This window comes from Canis lupus, chromosome 36, assembly GCF_003254725.2.
Source record: "Canis lupus dingo isolate Sandy chromosome 36, ASM325472v2, whole genome shotgun sequence".
In the NCBI taxonomy this organism is placed as follows: domain Eukaryota; kingdom Metazoa; phylum Chordata; class Mammalia; order Carnivora; family Canidae; genus Canis; species Canis lupus.
This window is the reverse complement of record NC_064278.1, coordinates 16017790-16033890: the sequence shown is the minus strand read 5'-3', so window position 1 is coordinate 16033890 and position 16101 is coordinate 16017790. Positions and strand designations below refer to the sequence as shown.

The following is a 16101-nucleotide window of genomic DNA, read 5'->3' as shown; positions in this document are numbered from 1 at the left end:
CCTCCAACAAAATGAATAACAAGTAATAAAAGCTAGCAAGAACTATACCAATAGCAACCACAAAAGTCCATAAACATGGAGAATTAGTGGTCAAGGAAAGAAACTATAGATTCATGTGGCTCAGAGTGGCTCCTAACCTCACCTTCATCTCTCAGAAGTAGTACCACGAAAAGAAGGTCAGCAGACAGATCATTACTCATACTCATTAGTAGCCCTGGCAAAGGTTGAAAAAGAACCCTTGAAAATAAATGGCTTTGCCTATGGTCACAGAATTTAAGGTCTCAGCAGAGCAAGAGAAATCCTGAGGTTCACTATTTTCCAGGGTTCCATACTGAATTGAGAGCACTATCCCAAGCCCAAGAGAAACCTCCTTAGGAATAGGACACATCTTAATTAGATAAGTGAATTAGATTAATATAGGACTTAATGAATCTCAAAGAGAGAAAGGGAGGGAAGGAGGAAGGAAAGAAAAGAGAAAGCAGATTCACACCTTCATAAAGGCTGTCCACTACCCAGTAGAGTCTCCCCTTTCTTTCCCACCTCTGTTACCTCAGAATATGGGAAAGTGGAAGAGTGCCCGTGTGGCTTAGTCAGTTAAGCATCTGACTTCAGCTCAGGTCATGATCTCAGGGTCCTGGGATAGGCCTGCATGGGGCACCCACCCAGTGGGGAGTCTGCTTGTCCCTCTGCCTTTCCCTCTACTCATGCTTTCTCTGTCGAGCACATGCTCTCTCGCAAATAAATAAATAAAATCTTTCAAAAAATATAGGAAAGTGGAGAAAATATATAATACTAAGACTTCAAACTGGAGTTTACAGAGAAAGATAAATGGATCTCTAAGTGAGGTTGGATGTCAAGGAAATTTATCTGTAGAAAAATAGAAATGGAAAGAAAGAAGGAAGGATAAAGAATATCGCATGCATTATAGATTAGTTGCATTTTCTAATATTTTGTGTAAAGAAAGGGAATCACAATATGTATGCTCTTTTTTGTCAGGCCTCTTTCACTAAGATTATTTTAAGATTTATCTGTATTGTTGCATGTATCAATAATTTGCTCATTTTTATTGTTAATATAAGACTCATGAGAATATATAAAAAGCTCACAAATTTAGTAAACAAGGATTCATAATGAAAATATATAAAAAGTTCTCAAAATTCAATAAACAAATAACCCAACAAAATAGGCAAAATATTTGAACAGACACTTCGCCAAAGAGGATACATGGATAATAAGCACATGAAAAGATGATCAACCATCATTAGTCATTAGGGAAGTACAAATTAAAGTCACAATGAACTACTACTACAAACATCATAATAGCTGAAATTCAAAATACTGTACTGAGTGTTGGAGAGGATGTAGATGAACTGGAAGTTTTGTACACTACTGGTGGGAATATAAAATGGTATAACCATTTTGGAAAATAGCTTAGTAGTTTCTTAAAAAATTAAACATAGGGCAGCCCTGGTGGCTCAGCGGTTTAGTGCTGCCTTCAGCCCAGGGTGTGATCCTGGAGACCCAGGATCGAGTCCCACGTCAGGCTCCCTGCATGGAGCCTGCTTCTCCCTCTACCTGTGTCTCTGCCTCTCTCTATCATAAATCAATCAATCAATCAATCTTTAAAAAAAAAAACAATAATTATGCTGAGTAAAACTAAAAATAAAGAGTATATATTATGCTCTTAGTACTATAGTAGAAAATGTAAACTAATATATAGAAACAGAAAGCATGCTGACCAGTGGATGTCAGGGGAGTTGGAGAATGGTGATAAGAAAGGGGCAGCCTGGGTGGCTCGGTGGTTTAGCACCGCCTTCAGCCCAGGGCCTGCTCCTGGAGACCCAGGATCGAGTCCCACATCAGGCTCCCTGCATGGAGCCTGTTCTCCCTCTGCCTGTGTCTCTGCGCCTCTCTCCCTCACTCTCTATGTCTCTCGTTAATAAATAAAATCTTAAAAAAAAAAAAAGAAAAGAAAAGAAAAAAAGGAAGGAAAGGGAGGACCAGAAATGCCTGGGTGGCTCAGTTGGTTAAGTGTCTGCCTTTGGTTCAGGTCATGATCCTAGGGGCCTGGAATCAAGCCCCATGTTGTGTCAGGCTCTCTGCTCATTGGGAAGCCTGCTTCTCCCTCTCCCTCTTCCTACTGCTCCCCCTGCTTGTGCACATGCATGCTTTCTCTTTCTTTGTGAAGTAAATAAGTAAAATCTTTTTTAAGAAAAGAAAGAAAGGAAAGCCTGGAAAGGAGAAATTATAAAGCCACACATGGAAACTTTTGAGTATGATGGGATATATTCATTATCTTGATTGTAGTGATAGTTTCATGAGTGTTTCCATATGTCAGAACTTAACAGATTGTGCACTTTAAATATGTGCAGTTTACTGTGTGTCATTTATACCTCAATAAAATAATGAAAAATATGGTTATATCCATACATTGGAAAATAATGTACCAGTTAATAAAAATAAGAGAGATCCATGTATATTGATATCAAGAGATGGCTAGGATATGTCATTAAACAAAAGGAGCAAGTTGCAGAAAAATAGTATGTCTCATTTTTATTAAGGAACTCTTGTACATGTGCTACATGTGTATACAAATCTTTGTTTTTATATGCATATAGAGAAAAGCCTGGAAATGTTTACATCATGCCTATAAGTATTTATCTCAGAAATGGGCATGAGAATGAGAGACTAAACTTTATATTTTATATGCATTAGTATTGTTTGAATTTTTAAAAGAATGCCTTCTATGTACCCATTCCCATCTTGCTATGTACCTGATAAATTCTTTATTCTTTAATAACTGATTACAACTTCTCTTCTCATTAACAATTTTGAGTTTTGCCAAAATCTCTTCATCTTTATGTCTCCAGTTCACAGCTCAGTGCCTGAAAGGTATAGGTTCTCAATAAATGTTTAATGAGGGAAGTGGGGGGATCCCTGGGTGGCGCAGCGGTTTGGCGCCTGCCTTTGGCCCAGGGCGCGATCCTGGAGACCCGGGATCAAATCCCACATCAGGCTCCCAGTGCATGGAGCCTGCTTCTCCCTCTGTCTGTGTCTCTGCCTCTCTCTCTCTCTCTCTCTCTCTCTCTCTGTGACTATCATAAATAAATAAAAAAATAAAATAAAATAAAATAAAATAAAAATGAGGGAAGTGGGTATTGGTTTCTTCCAGCTGCTGTGATCTCTATTCCAATGTATGCAGAAGTGAGAAGGCATTGTTTCTTTTTGTGTATCTTTTATAAGTCATTCCTAAGTAAGAAACTGATACACTAATGAAAATAGTCCATGGAAATGTTTATGAGAGCTGAAAAGAAAAGTAGGCAGCCAGGAGTCATAAGTATAAGTGAATGTCAATAGTAGAAAAGAATTAATCGAAATTAGTTAAATTATTAGCTGATATACCTATAACAACTGTGTTTCATTCATCTGAGGCTCACATTTGTTTCACTGATTAGCATGTCTGAAATCATGATACATCTTATCATGTATCTAATTGGAGTGGTTTTTCCTTCTTAATGGTACAGAAAATAATTGTATTTTAGGTTTGAAGAAAGAGGATAATTATAATTTCAAAGTACTTAATTATATACCATTTTGAGAATTATAACTCTTATTTTACTAATACGAAAATTGAGAAACACAAAAGTTAACTGATTTTTCACTACCCTATATCAAAGTTAACATATAGAATATTTGTTATTGTTAGAAAAACATTAAAACCTTTTGCTATATGGATAAATGGACAGTAGACATGGAAAGTTGATCTAGGAAGAAGTACATTGAACATTTGGGGAAATAGACAACTGTAAAAGAGGTACAAATTAAAGAGTAACATGCCTTTTTATATCTATTAAAATAATATCAAAAAAGAAAAAGAGAATAAGGGCCTAGGTAGCTCAGCCAGTTAAGTATCTGACTCTTGATTTCAGCTCAGGTCATGATGTCAGGGTCATGAGATTGAGCCCTATGTGGGGCTCTGTGCTGGACATGCAGCCTGCTTACAAGTCTCTCTCCTCCCCTCCCTCTGTCCCTCCCTTGCTCTCTTTAAAAAAGAAAAGAAAAAGGAAAAAGAAATTGAGATAACATTCAATCCTCCTAAGTGTTGTAAATTAATATAATCAAGTTATCTTTCAATTTTTTGGTCTCATTTGTTCTTTTATTTTCTCTACTACGTTTTTAACTATGATGTAAGATTTTACATCATTTTTACATATTATCCTAGAAAAATAGTTCCAAATTTTGGTCTTAGAACCCTTTTTCATTCAAATTTTTGAAAACCCTGAAAGTACTTTTATTCATCTGATTTAATATCTATTGATCTTTTCCATATTAGAAATTAAAACAGAGACATTAAAAATATTTAGTTCATTGTAAAATAATAATCAGTCACATAAGTTACATATTTTAACAAAAATATCTATTTGTTCCCCCCAAAAAAGTGGCATTATTTTAAATGTTTGCAAGTCTTTTTAATGTCTTACTTAGTGGAAAAAGCTGGATTCTCATATCTGCTTCTTCATTCCATCTGTTGTGATATGTTGTTTAGGTTGAAATATATAAAGAAAATTTGGCCACATACAGATATATGCTAGGAAAGGAGAGGAATTTTTTAGTAGCATTTTAAGATAATTGTAGGTATTTTTCCTGATATTACACTAAATCTCAGCAGTGATAGTTTCTTAGTTGCAATATACAAATACAAAACCATATCAAAAATAAATAAATAAATAAATAAATAAATAAATAAATAAATAAATACATGAAAGCAGTAGTTGGGAAAAAAATATCAATTATAATTCATTGATATATCTTGTACTTTGGATATTTTACCTCTGTATCATTTTAAAATATTATTCATGGATAATTTGGAGAAGTTTGATTCCCTGTATAATATAAATCTTTCAAATGTTGACACATTTCATTATACATTATACATATTTAAAAGTCACCTTTGTAATATCACCACTATTCCCATCAGGAAAATCTCTAAGTATTGGGAAGCTATCAACTCATGGTGGTAGATACAACTTTTCAAAATTCTAATTTTTGCTTTAAAACACACAATTCATTTTTGGCAGCAAAAATTGTCACTTATTTTCCTTAAAGTGTAGGCTCATATCATTCACTTTCTTTTAAGAGAGAGAGAGAGAGCAAAGGGTAGGGCAAAGGTGAGAGAGAGAGAAAGAATCTTAAGCAGGCTCCACATCCAGGGCAGAACCTGATGCAGAGCTTTATCCTGTGACTCTGAGATCATGACCTGAGCCAAAATCAAGAGTTGGACACTTACCTGACCAAGCCACCCAGGCACCCCTCATTTTACTTACTTTTAAGATATACTGCATACCAAGTCTGAATAACTATAGTTTGTCTACAGTTGCTCTTTCAATTAAAGATAGCATTCCCTGGGGGGGGAAGCAGATAATTCCATTCACAATGCAAACAATCATACAGGTACTTTTCTACAAGTCAGTCATCATACTTCAGAATGCAGCAGAAGTCCTTCATGCATGCCTTCCATTTTGTCACATAGAATATTAAACATTTATACTCAAGGGTCATTATTTTATAACATAATTTTTACTGTTTTATCAGGCACAGTCTTTAAGTGAATTAGATTTTTTTAAACAAAATGGTGAATTCTTGACCACCCACTGGATGGTGGTATAGAATCAATGACTGTTAGTACATTTTGGTGCCACTGTCTTGTTTCATACTAGGGCAGTTGCGCTCTGTTGCACCACCATTGTTTTTATACTATCAGTGCAAATGTCAATGCGGTAAAAAAGGCAAATAGCAGTATTATTATAGAAATAATTTTGACTTCATGAACCACCTGAAACAGTGACACCATTAACACTTTGATAATGATACTCCTAGAGATTACAGTGTTACTATAATTATGTTACTTCCTCAACTTGATACAGGCTACTTAGAATTAGTATTGTGAGGGGTACCTGGGTGGCACAGTTAGTTAAGCGTCTAACTCTTGGTTTCAGTTCAGGTCATGATCTCAGAGTCCTAGGATTAAACTCAGTGTCAGCTCCCCACTCCACATGGAGTCTGCTTGGGACTCTCTCTCCCTCTGCCTCTGTTCCTCCCCACTGTGCTCTCTCTCTCTAAAAAAATAAATAAATAAATCTTTAAATAAATAATGAATATTATACCACATAATATTAGATGTTAGAAGATTACAATATCATTCTACTTATCCATTCAATGTGTGTTAGATTTTTGTCATAAAGTTTACTTCTATGTATGTTGTAAGTTCTATAATTCATTGTTATTATTTCTGCTACGTATAGCTAGCAATTTTTTAAGAAATTGAGAAAAAGTATTAAAAGGCTGTCTTTTATAAGTTACCAGATATTTATCATTTTTGATCTCTTTATTCTACCCTATGGATTTGAGTCTCCATCTAGTACCATTTTTCTTTGGCCTAAAAAACTTTAAAATTTCTTGTATTACCAATTCTGCTGGTAACAAATTCTCTTAACTTTTGTTTATCTGAAAATGTTTTTATTTTTAAATTTTGAAAGATATTTTCACTGCATATAGAATCTACATTGATAGACTTTGTTCTTTCATTATTTTAAAGATGTCACTCATTTGTCTTCTTGCCTCCGTTGTTTCTAATGAGAAGTCAATTGATGTTTGCATTGCTTTTCCCCTCTCTATAATAGCTCTTTTTAAGATTTTTAAAAATCTCTGTTTTTTAGCAGTTTTCTGTGTATGCATTATCCCTGGGATTTGCTTTGCTTTCTGGATTTTTTTTTTTTTTAATCAAATTTAGAAAATTTTTAGTCAGTCTTCAGGTTTTTTTCTTATTCATTCTGTCTCTTCTATTACTGAGACTTCAGCTTCTGTGTTTCTTAGACCCAATTGTTTTCATTCCATAGATTATGAAGACTTGTCCTTTTTTTTTTTTCTTTACATTTTTTTCCTCTGTTTTCAGTTTGGATAATTTTTACATCTTTAAGTCTTTTAAGTTCACTGACCTTTTCTTTCTATAGTGCCCATTAGCTATTAAACCTACCCAGTGAATTTTTCATTTCAGATATTATATGTGGGTTAGTTTTAGAATTTGTTTTAATGATTTCCATTTCTTTGCAGGGGTATCCCCATCTGTTGATCCATTCTGTCCATCTTTTCCTTTAAATCTTTGAACATTTTTTAAAGCTATTTTAAAGTCCTTGTGTACTTATTTTAACATTTGAGTTTTCTTAGTCTATACTTACTGGATACATTGTCTCTTGATTAGGGATCACATTTTCTACTTCTTCACATGCTAATAGTTTTGATTGTGTGGTGGACATTATGGATGATATTTTATATGGAATCTGGATTATGTTTTCTTACTTTAAAGGTGATTTTTTTCTGACAAGTGGTCGAATTACTGCCAAATCTTTTTGGTCAAGTGAGATATAATTTTTTAAAAATTTTTATTTAAATTCAATCTAGGAAACATATAGTATATTATTAATTTCAGGGGTAGAATTTAGTAATTCATCTGTTGCATACAAAACCCAATGCACATTACAGCAAGTGGCCTCCTTAATGTTCATCACCCAGTTACCTCTCCTGCAGCCCTCCACCCTCAAGCCACTTTCAGTTTGTTTTCATATATTAAGAGTTTCTTTTCTTTTTTTTTTTTACATTTTATTTATTTAGTCATGAGAGACACAGAAAGAGAGGCAAAGACACAGGCAGAGGGAGAAGCAGGCTCCATGCAGAAGCCTGACATGAAACTCAATCCCAGGACTCCAGGATCACACCCTGGGCCAAAGGCAGGCGTTAAACCGCTGAGCCACCCAGGGATCACCATATACTAAGAGTTTCTTATGGTTTGCCTCCCTCTCTTTTCATCTTATTTTATTTTTTTTCCCTTCCCCTATTTTCATTTTGTTCCTTAAATTCTACATGAGTGAAATCATACGGTCATGACTGATTTTACTTAATATAATACTATCTAGTTCTATCCATATTATTGCAAATGGCAAGATTTAATTCTTTATGATGGCTGAGTAATATTCATATATATGAATATATGTATATATATGTGTGTATGTATATATGTATGTATTCACACACCACATTTTCTTTATCCATTCATCTGTTGATCAACATGTGAGCTCTTGGGCTCTTTCCATAGTTTGGCTATTATAGATGTTGCTGCTATAAACATTGGGGTGCATGTCCCCCTTCAAATCACTATTTTTGTATCCTTCAGGTAAATTAAATACCTAATAATGTAATCGCTGGGTCATAGGGTAGTTCTCTTTTTAAAGATGAGATATAATTTTAGGTGTTGTTAGGGTGAGACTATTTTGATATTGTCCTGAACTAAATGTGGGTTTATTCCTATGGCATGGCATTTCTGGGATCTTAACTGAATAATGGAGGTGTTCAGAGAAGCTTCTCCACTCTGACTTAGCCAGAATTCCAATACCTCCAAAGCACTGTACTGCCTATGTCCAGTCAGTTCTCTTTTTGCTATGTTCACCCCCAGAATCCTCTCTGTCATCAGGACCTGTGGACTCTGTCCTGTCACAGTGAATAGCCAGCACTAATTAAATAGTAGGAGAACTCTCTTGCTGACTTTAGGAGCCTGTCCCTTTGTCCAGCCCCCTTTTCTTCAGTATTCTACTGCAGAGTCTTATTACCTCAGCAACTCAGAACCCTAATTTCTGTATTCTCAGTTCGCAAAAGTGCCACTCAGTGAGACAGCCATTCTCTGCACTACAGTATAGAACAGGTTGCCGACAGAAAACCAGGGTGAATGTGGGGACTGACCTTTTGTTTCTCTTTTTAAAGATCGTAGTCGTGTATAGTCTGAAGTGTAATCCGGTGCCTAAAAACAATTCCTTTCATATATTTTTTCCAGTTCTTTTCATTGTTTTTGGTAGGAGGATTAGCCCATTATGGTGTCCTCTGTCATAGCCAAAATTACAAGTCATATTCAGCAGTTCTAAGTCATAATTATAAAGATTTTATAGCTGTATAGGAAAATGTTTGTATATATGTGTGTATATACATACAATACAAGAAGAGAGCTTGAAAAATTAAGAACTATTAATCTATTAGGATATTTAAATGAAAAGTAAAACTTTTTCTCTAAATTTATTATTATAACTATATAATAAATATGATTTTGTTCTGGAATTAAGGATTATTGAAATAATTTTAACCTGAAACTAATAACCTCCATTTTTTCCCTTTACCTAATATCTTTTTTTAAAGATTTATTTTATTTGTTTACTTATTTATTTATTTATTTTAAAGATTTTTATTTATTTACTCATGAGAGACACACAGAGAAAGAGAGGCAGAGACACAGGCAGAGGGAGAAACAGGCTCCATGCAGGGAACCCGACGTGGGACTTGATCCCGGGTCCCCAGGATCAGGCCCTGGGCTGAAGGCGGCGCTAAACCGCTGAACCACCAGGCTGCCCAAAGATTTATTTATTTTTTAGAAAGAGAGAAAGAATATGCATGAGGGGCAGAAGGAGAGGAAGAGAGAGTTCCAAGCACACTCCATGTTGAGCACAGAGCCTGACACAGGGCTCAATCCTATGACCCTGAGAGCACAACCTGAGCCAAAACCAAGAGTTGGACACCCAACAGACTATGCCACTCAGGCACCCCACAAATATTTTAATTTTTTTAATTTTAATTTTTTAAAGATTTTGTTTATTTGACAGAGATAGAGAGCACAAGCAGGGTGAGTGGCAAGCAGAGGGAGAGGGAGAAGCAACCCCCTCACTGAGCAGGGAGCAGGATGTGGGGCCTGATCCCAGAACTCCAGGATCATGACCTGAGCTGAAGGCAGATGTTTAACCAACTGAGCCACCCAGGTGCCACCCCCCACCAAAGCATATTTTATTTCTAATTCAGTAGCTACTTAAAATTTGTTAAGTTTGTCTTTAAATTTTGTTTTATAATGAGACTTTTATATACACAGTAAATGACAAAGACAGAAAAACATTCTATCCACATAGCTTGCACTGAGTGCTTTAGTTTAGTTTATTTGTGATTATTAAAAATTATAGTAGTGTGGCATCACATTCAGCAGAATTTTCAGTAGGTAAGATCCTTAAAAATGTTAGTACCCAAGCTAAACAATTGGAGTCTGTGTATGTGTGTTTTAACTGTTCCAAACCAAATCATATGTACAATTATTTAGACTGTTGCTACAATCAACTTAGCAATGAATCCTCATTCAGTTAAACTTTACATATAGAAGGAATAGAAAATACATATGCACATTCACAAACTCTGGTCATAAGACTTACGACTACTACAAGATTATAAGACAAATTCTACCAGCCATGTTGTAAAAACTTCTTACTCAAAATCCTATCTTTTATTTTTGATATTTCTTTTTTCTCAAATTGAAGTTTTCAGGAAAAATATTAAAGTATATTTTGTACTTTTTGCCCAATTTTCTTTTTTAAGAAAATGTATCTTCTTTTTTATTGTAAGAATTGCTGGATTTTCCCTTAAGAAGGATGATATAAGGTTTTAATAACCATTGTTGTATATATATGTCTTAAACATATAGTATAGTTTTTTTGTAAGTATATATGTATATATATATATATATATTTTTTTTTTTTTTTTTTTTTTAGTTACCTCTAGTTGAGGGATGCCTGGGTGGGTCAGTTACGTGACCAACTTGATTTTGGCTCAAGCCATCATCTCAGAGTTGTGACGTCAATACCCACATCGGGCTCCATGCTGAGCACAGAGTCTGCTTAAGATTCTCTCTCCCTGGGATCCCTGGGTGGCTCAGTGGTTTAGCGCCTGCTTCTGGCCCAGAGCGTGATCCTGGAGTCCTGGGTTCAAGTCCCACATCAGGCTCCCTGCATGGGGCCTGTTCCTCCCTCTGCCTGTGTCTCTGCCTCTCTCTGTGTGTCTCTCATGAATAAATAAATAAAATCTTAAAAAAAAAAAAAAAGATTCTCTCTCCCTCTCCCTCTGCCCCTCTCTCCCTACCCCTAAAAAGAATTACCTCTGTTTGAAGCAGCTTTACAACATTAAGGAAATTTTAAGACCATTATCTCTTAGTTCCACTATTCTAACATACTTGTTTTTGTTTCACCCAATGTCTCTATAATTTTATTTAGTTGTGGTTACGTATATAATTTAGTTAGGATACGTATATAATTTTAGGATCCGCTGTTTTAACCTCATGTTGTTTCATACACATTTTCCATGTTGCCACATAAACGTCATATTTATCATTTTAAATATCTGCATAATACTCCTTTAAGTTACCATAATTTTTTCATTACCCTATCACTGAGATTGTTTCCATTTTTTTGCTATTATATTTGGTCTTCTGGCAAACACAATTTTACAGGTACTTCTCTATACAGAACTTCTCTATTCTTTTGAGTTACTTCATTGCAATCAATTCCCAGAAGCACAGCTCATAGGTCAAACTGTATGAACCATTTTTTTCCTTCGGTGGTAATGGTAGTGGTTGTTAAATACCTGATTACTTCAGTTTGTTAGTTATTTGTCTCTATACTTAAATTCTATTGAAATGGTATTTATTACTTATAAACCCAAATGAAAAAAAAAATAAACCCAAATGATTCTTATTGCTGTCGAGTTTTGTATATGTGATTCAGACTCTTTTAATATAAAAAATGCCATAAAGCAGCAGGTCTGAAGGAAGTCCCCATAAATACAGTAGGAATGTTTTATAGATTTCTGTGGGGATTCCATAACTATACAGTGGAAAATCTGTTCTGCAGGGGCTTAGGGTATAATATTCCCCTTCACTTAGTAGTTAAGAAAATGAAGCAACATAAAGAACAGTGTAGGGAAGTTAGAGCAATTTAAGAAATAACTAAATCTATTAAATACTCAGGAAGAAGCAAGTTAAATTAACAGTTTAAAATAAATGCTCAAAGCTAAAGACCATATATACTCTTATTGTCTCAGAGCTTGATTTTTTTTTTTACAGAGAAATGGATTGTTCTATTTTCTTTCTTATATGCTATAGAAATTTATAGATGAGAAACTTGTACCCAGCCTTAGTAATCCTGTTTTTCAATAAATTACTCGTTGCCTTTAATATTATAACTATCATTTAATAATACTCTATATGTATTTACATATACAGAATATAAAATATAATTGCCAGCTCCAAGTTATGTGATTGCTCACATATATTAAAATAAGTCAAAACAAAATCTGGGCTTTTTAAAAGATTTTTGTTTATTTGAGGGTGCCTAAGCAGCTCAATTGGTTAAGCATCTGTCTTCTGCTCAGGTCATGATCCTGGGATCCTAGGATTGAGTCCCACATTGGGCTCCCTGCTCAGTGAGAAGCCTGCTTTTCCCTCTCCCTCAACCTGCCACTCTCCTTGCTTGTGCTCATTCTCTGTCAAATTAATAAATACAATTTAAAATATATATATTTTTTATTTATTTAAGAGAGAGAGAACATGAGCCGTAGGGAGGGGGGTGCCAAAGGAGAGGCAGACTCCTCACTGAGCAGGAAGTCCAACTGGGAGGCTCAATTTCAGGACCCTAACTAAGATCATGACCTAAGCTGAAGGCAGTCACTGAACCAGCTAAGCCACCAGGTACTCCTAGAAATCTATTCTAATTTCATTCATTAAAGCAAGTGGACAAAACTGCTTAATGGTTATTTGGGCTATGAATGATTCAATTTTAAATAATGGTAGTTAGAGTTGGAACTCTGCCTTTTTTTTTTTTTTTTTAACATTATCATTGACTTTTCCTGAGAATTTCAGTATACCAATTTTGATCTTTCTTAAAGGAAGGCAGTTTCTCACCTTTCGGTGGTATATTTATAGTCAGGTCACTGGAACATACCCTCTCATATCTGATTACATAAACATGACTCAAAATAGTACCAAGCTTATCATCATTCCACCCAAAGCAACTCCTTATTCTGTCTTGGTTATCCACCCCCACCTCCACTTTCCTTGATACTCAGTTTTAAAACCTTAGAATCGTTTTTTAATCTATTCTTCATCTCCCAGCAGCTAGTTAACCTCTAAGTCACAGCTACAGTTTTTGTCACAGTGTCTTCCCTTCTGCTCAGCCTTTCTGTTTGCTGTCACCACCATTTTAGTCCTGGGACTCATTACTCCTAGACCACTGCAACAGATTTCTCATTAGTTTCTCTTACACCAGTCCTTCCACCACTTCATTTTATCTTACATATTACTAAACTATTCACACCTAAGGTCATTTGAAATCTGACTGTTACCCACTTGTCAACTTCATCTGCAGTTACCCAAAAAAAAACAACAACCAAAATGAATATTTTGTTGTTTCCTGTATATGCTGTCCATATTCCCAGCCTCTTAATGACATGTATAAATTGCCTCACCTCCTTTCTGCCTCACCTAAACCCAAACTCCCCTCCCTCTCAAGCCTTCCTGTTTGCCCAGCTAGCATTTAATTGGCTATATTTGCATACATTTGACATTAACCAAGTAGGCTACATTGTATTATCATTTACTTCAGTTAATCTGCCTGCATCAGGACAATATATATCCCATTATGGCCAAGTATTCAGTTTCAAATCTCTCAGTATCCCCCACTGTCTTCGTTGACAGTAATATACTACTGGTCAAGAGGATGAACTTTGAAGTAAGATAAACCTGAGTTTGAATTCTGATTCTGTCATTTAATGGCTATGCGACCTTAAGTAAGTTACTAAATTTCTGTTTCCTCTTACATAAGTGGAGCATGACTTTAACCCCTTCATAGGGTTTTTGAAAGGACTAAATAAGACATATATGTATGTAATATGATTGGCACAAAGCCTAGTAACACACAAATGATAGTAATTATCATTATGATAATTATGATCATACTAAATGCTCAGTTAATGTTTACCAGCCACCATTATGGTGCATGTCAAGAATTTGATATTTCATCCTTTTTTCATCAGGGAGAAAGCTGTTAAGAATGATGTTAGAAATTTTTCTTACAGTTATCAATAGGCTACATGGAACTTGAGTTTTGGAAATGTGGCTTTGTTGTTTAGAAAATTGGTCTAGGGATGCCTAGGTGGCTCAGCAGTTTAGCTCCTGTCTTCAGTCTAGGACATGATCCTGGAGTCCCGGGATCAAGTTCCACATCAGGCTCCCAGCATGGAGCCTGGTTCTCCCTCTGCCTGTGTCTCTGCCTCTGCGTGTGTTTGTGTGTGTCTCTCATGAATAAATAAATAAAATATTTTTAAAAAGAAAAAAGAGAAAGAAAATTGGTCTATTCCAGGAAATTACATCATTCATTTATAGTCTGACCTATTGCAAAAAAGGAAATACAAATTTTGTAAAAGCAAACCTTCAAAGCCCCATTTAGTTTGTATAAAGATGTTGCTTCTATTCTGTGAAGACATTTTAGCAGCAGAAAATAATATCTTCTCACATAGGAAATATAAATTCTGAAACTGAAAATACTTACAGAAGGTGTCAGATCTTGGAAAGTTGACCTTCTTAAATACTATATCAACTATTCTATCATTTAAATGTTAAGAATCCATTACATGATGAGATGAGCACTGGGTGTTGTTATACTGTATGTTGGAAAATAAATTTAAATAAAATAGATTTATTTTTTATTTTTTTCTATAAAATATATTTTAAAAAAAGAACCCATTTACAGAAATTAAGGCAATTAATAGGAAAATCTAAAGTTACTTAAAGGACTGAGGGTATGAAATATTTTATTTATTTGTTTATTTATTTATTTTTAAAGATTATATTTATTTATTAGAGACACACACAGAGAGAGAGAGAGACAGAGGCAGAGACACAGGCAGAGGGAAAAGCAGGCTCCGTGCAGGGAGCCTGATGTGGGACTCAATTCTGGTTCTCCAGGATCATGCCCCGGGCTGAAGGTGGTGCTAAACCCCTAAGCCACCAGAGCTGCCCAGTATGAAATATTTTAAAACATATCTATTTGACAACAAAGTATTAGAATATAAGTATTGTAAAAGGAGATTAAAAACTATTTAAAAATTCCATATTCATAAATGAACAAAAAGGCAAATAAATTTAGCCTTAGAGTAAAATAGAATAAACCATACTACCATCCAAATAATCATGCACTATAGTGTTCCTGGGACATTACTTCAGCATCCGTTTGCAAAAGGTGGTTGGAACTTATAGCACAGTCAGATTTTAATAGAAGAACTGTAGGAGTTCCAGGGTTGTACCAGCACTATCAGAAGAAACATCTGACGCAAAATATATTCATTCAGCATGGAATTAGTTTGTATCATTTGCCTTTGATTATTTTAGAATGAAAGATGTATCCCTCGTCACCCTTGTTCTGCCTTAATTATGAAGCAGGTTTTACAACCTTTTCATTTTTTGATAGGGATCACATGCAATGGTCCGATGAAGAAGAAGCAGCAGCCAGAAAAAAAGTAGAGGAAAACTCAGCTGTTCGAGTCCTTCTGGAAGAACAAGGTAGGTAACTACATGTTGGAGCTTCTGATACTTCTGGAGACTTCCACTGATTCAGTTCACATGTTGTCTTCCTAATTGTGTCATTGCTTTGGAGAGTAATTAGCATCTACCTATGCCAATCCACTTGTTCCATTTGGGAGAATTCCACTATTCTAGTATAGTGGAACCAAAGTTAGTGAAATAAATTATGTATTGACTCTTTATTGGCTTTTTTGGTAATCATAGTATTATTTTTCTGGGAGATACTACAAGGAAATTTTAAAATTTCCCTCTTACTATGCATCTTTTAGTATGCTATTGTGCATTGTGCTGGCCAGGAATGTTTAACAAATTCAGATACTTTGAGCAAAAATGGTAAAGTAATATCAAAATGTTGTGGCCTTTTAAGATAAACATCAAGTTTCATAAGGATTCAAGGTACTTTTCTTGGAACCCTTTTGTTATTCAGGGTTTAATTGAGGTAAGACTTTGTCAACCTTCAAAGCTGGCTTCTAAAAAATAGTAGCTAATGCTACTATCACAAAAACAGAAAATAATAAGCATTGGTGAGGATGTGGAGAAATGAACCCTTAGGCACTGTGGAATTGGTAAAGTTGTAAAATGGTACAACCTCTATGGAAAACAGTATGAAAGTTCCT

At 35.0% G+C, this 16101-nt stretch overlaps 1 protein-coding gene across 20 annotated transcripts in view; it reads left to right on the top strand.

The window, feature by feature from the left end:
- METTL8 (methyltransferase 8, methylcytidine) overlaps positions 1–16101 on the top strand; it is a 228344-nt gene that overhangs the window by 44811 nt on the left and 167432 nt on the right. For 18 of the 20 annotated variants that reach the window (XM_049106092.1, XM_049106102.1, XM_049106100.1 and 15 more), the window contains one exon: positions 15372–15463. In XM_049106092.1, the coding sequence (XP_048962049.1) occupies positions 15372–15463 (92 nt within the window). Of the gene's footprint in view, positions 1–8679; positions 8773–15371; positions 15464–16101 lie in introns of those variants that run through there. The other 2 variants (XM_049106104.1, XM_049106106.1) reach the window with 2 other exon arrangements.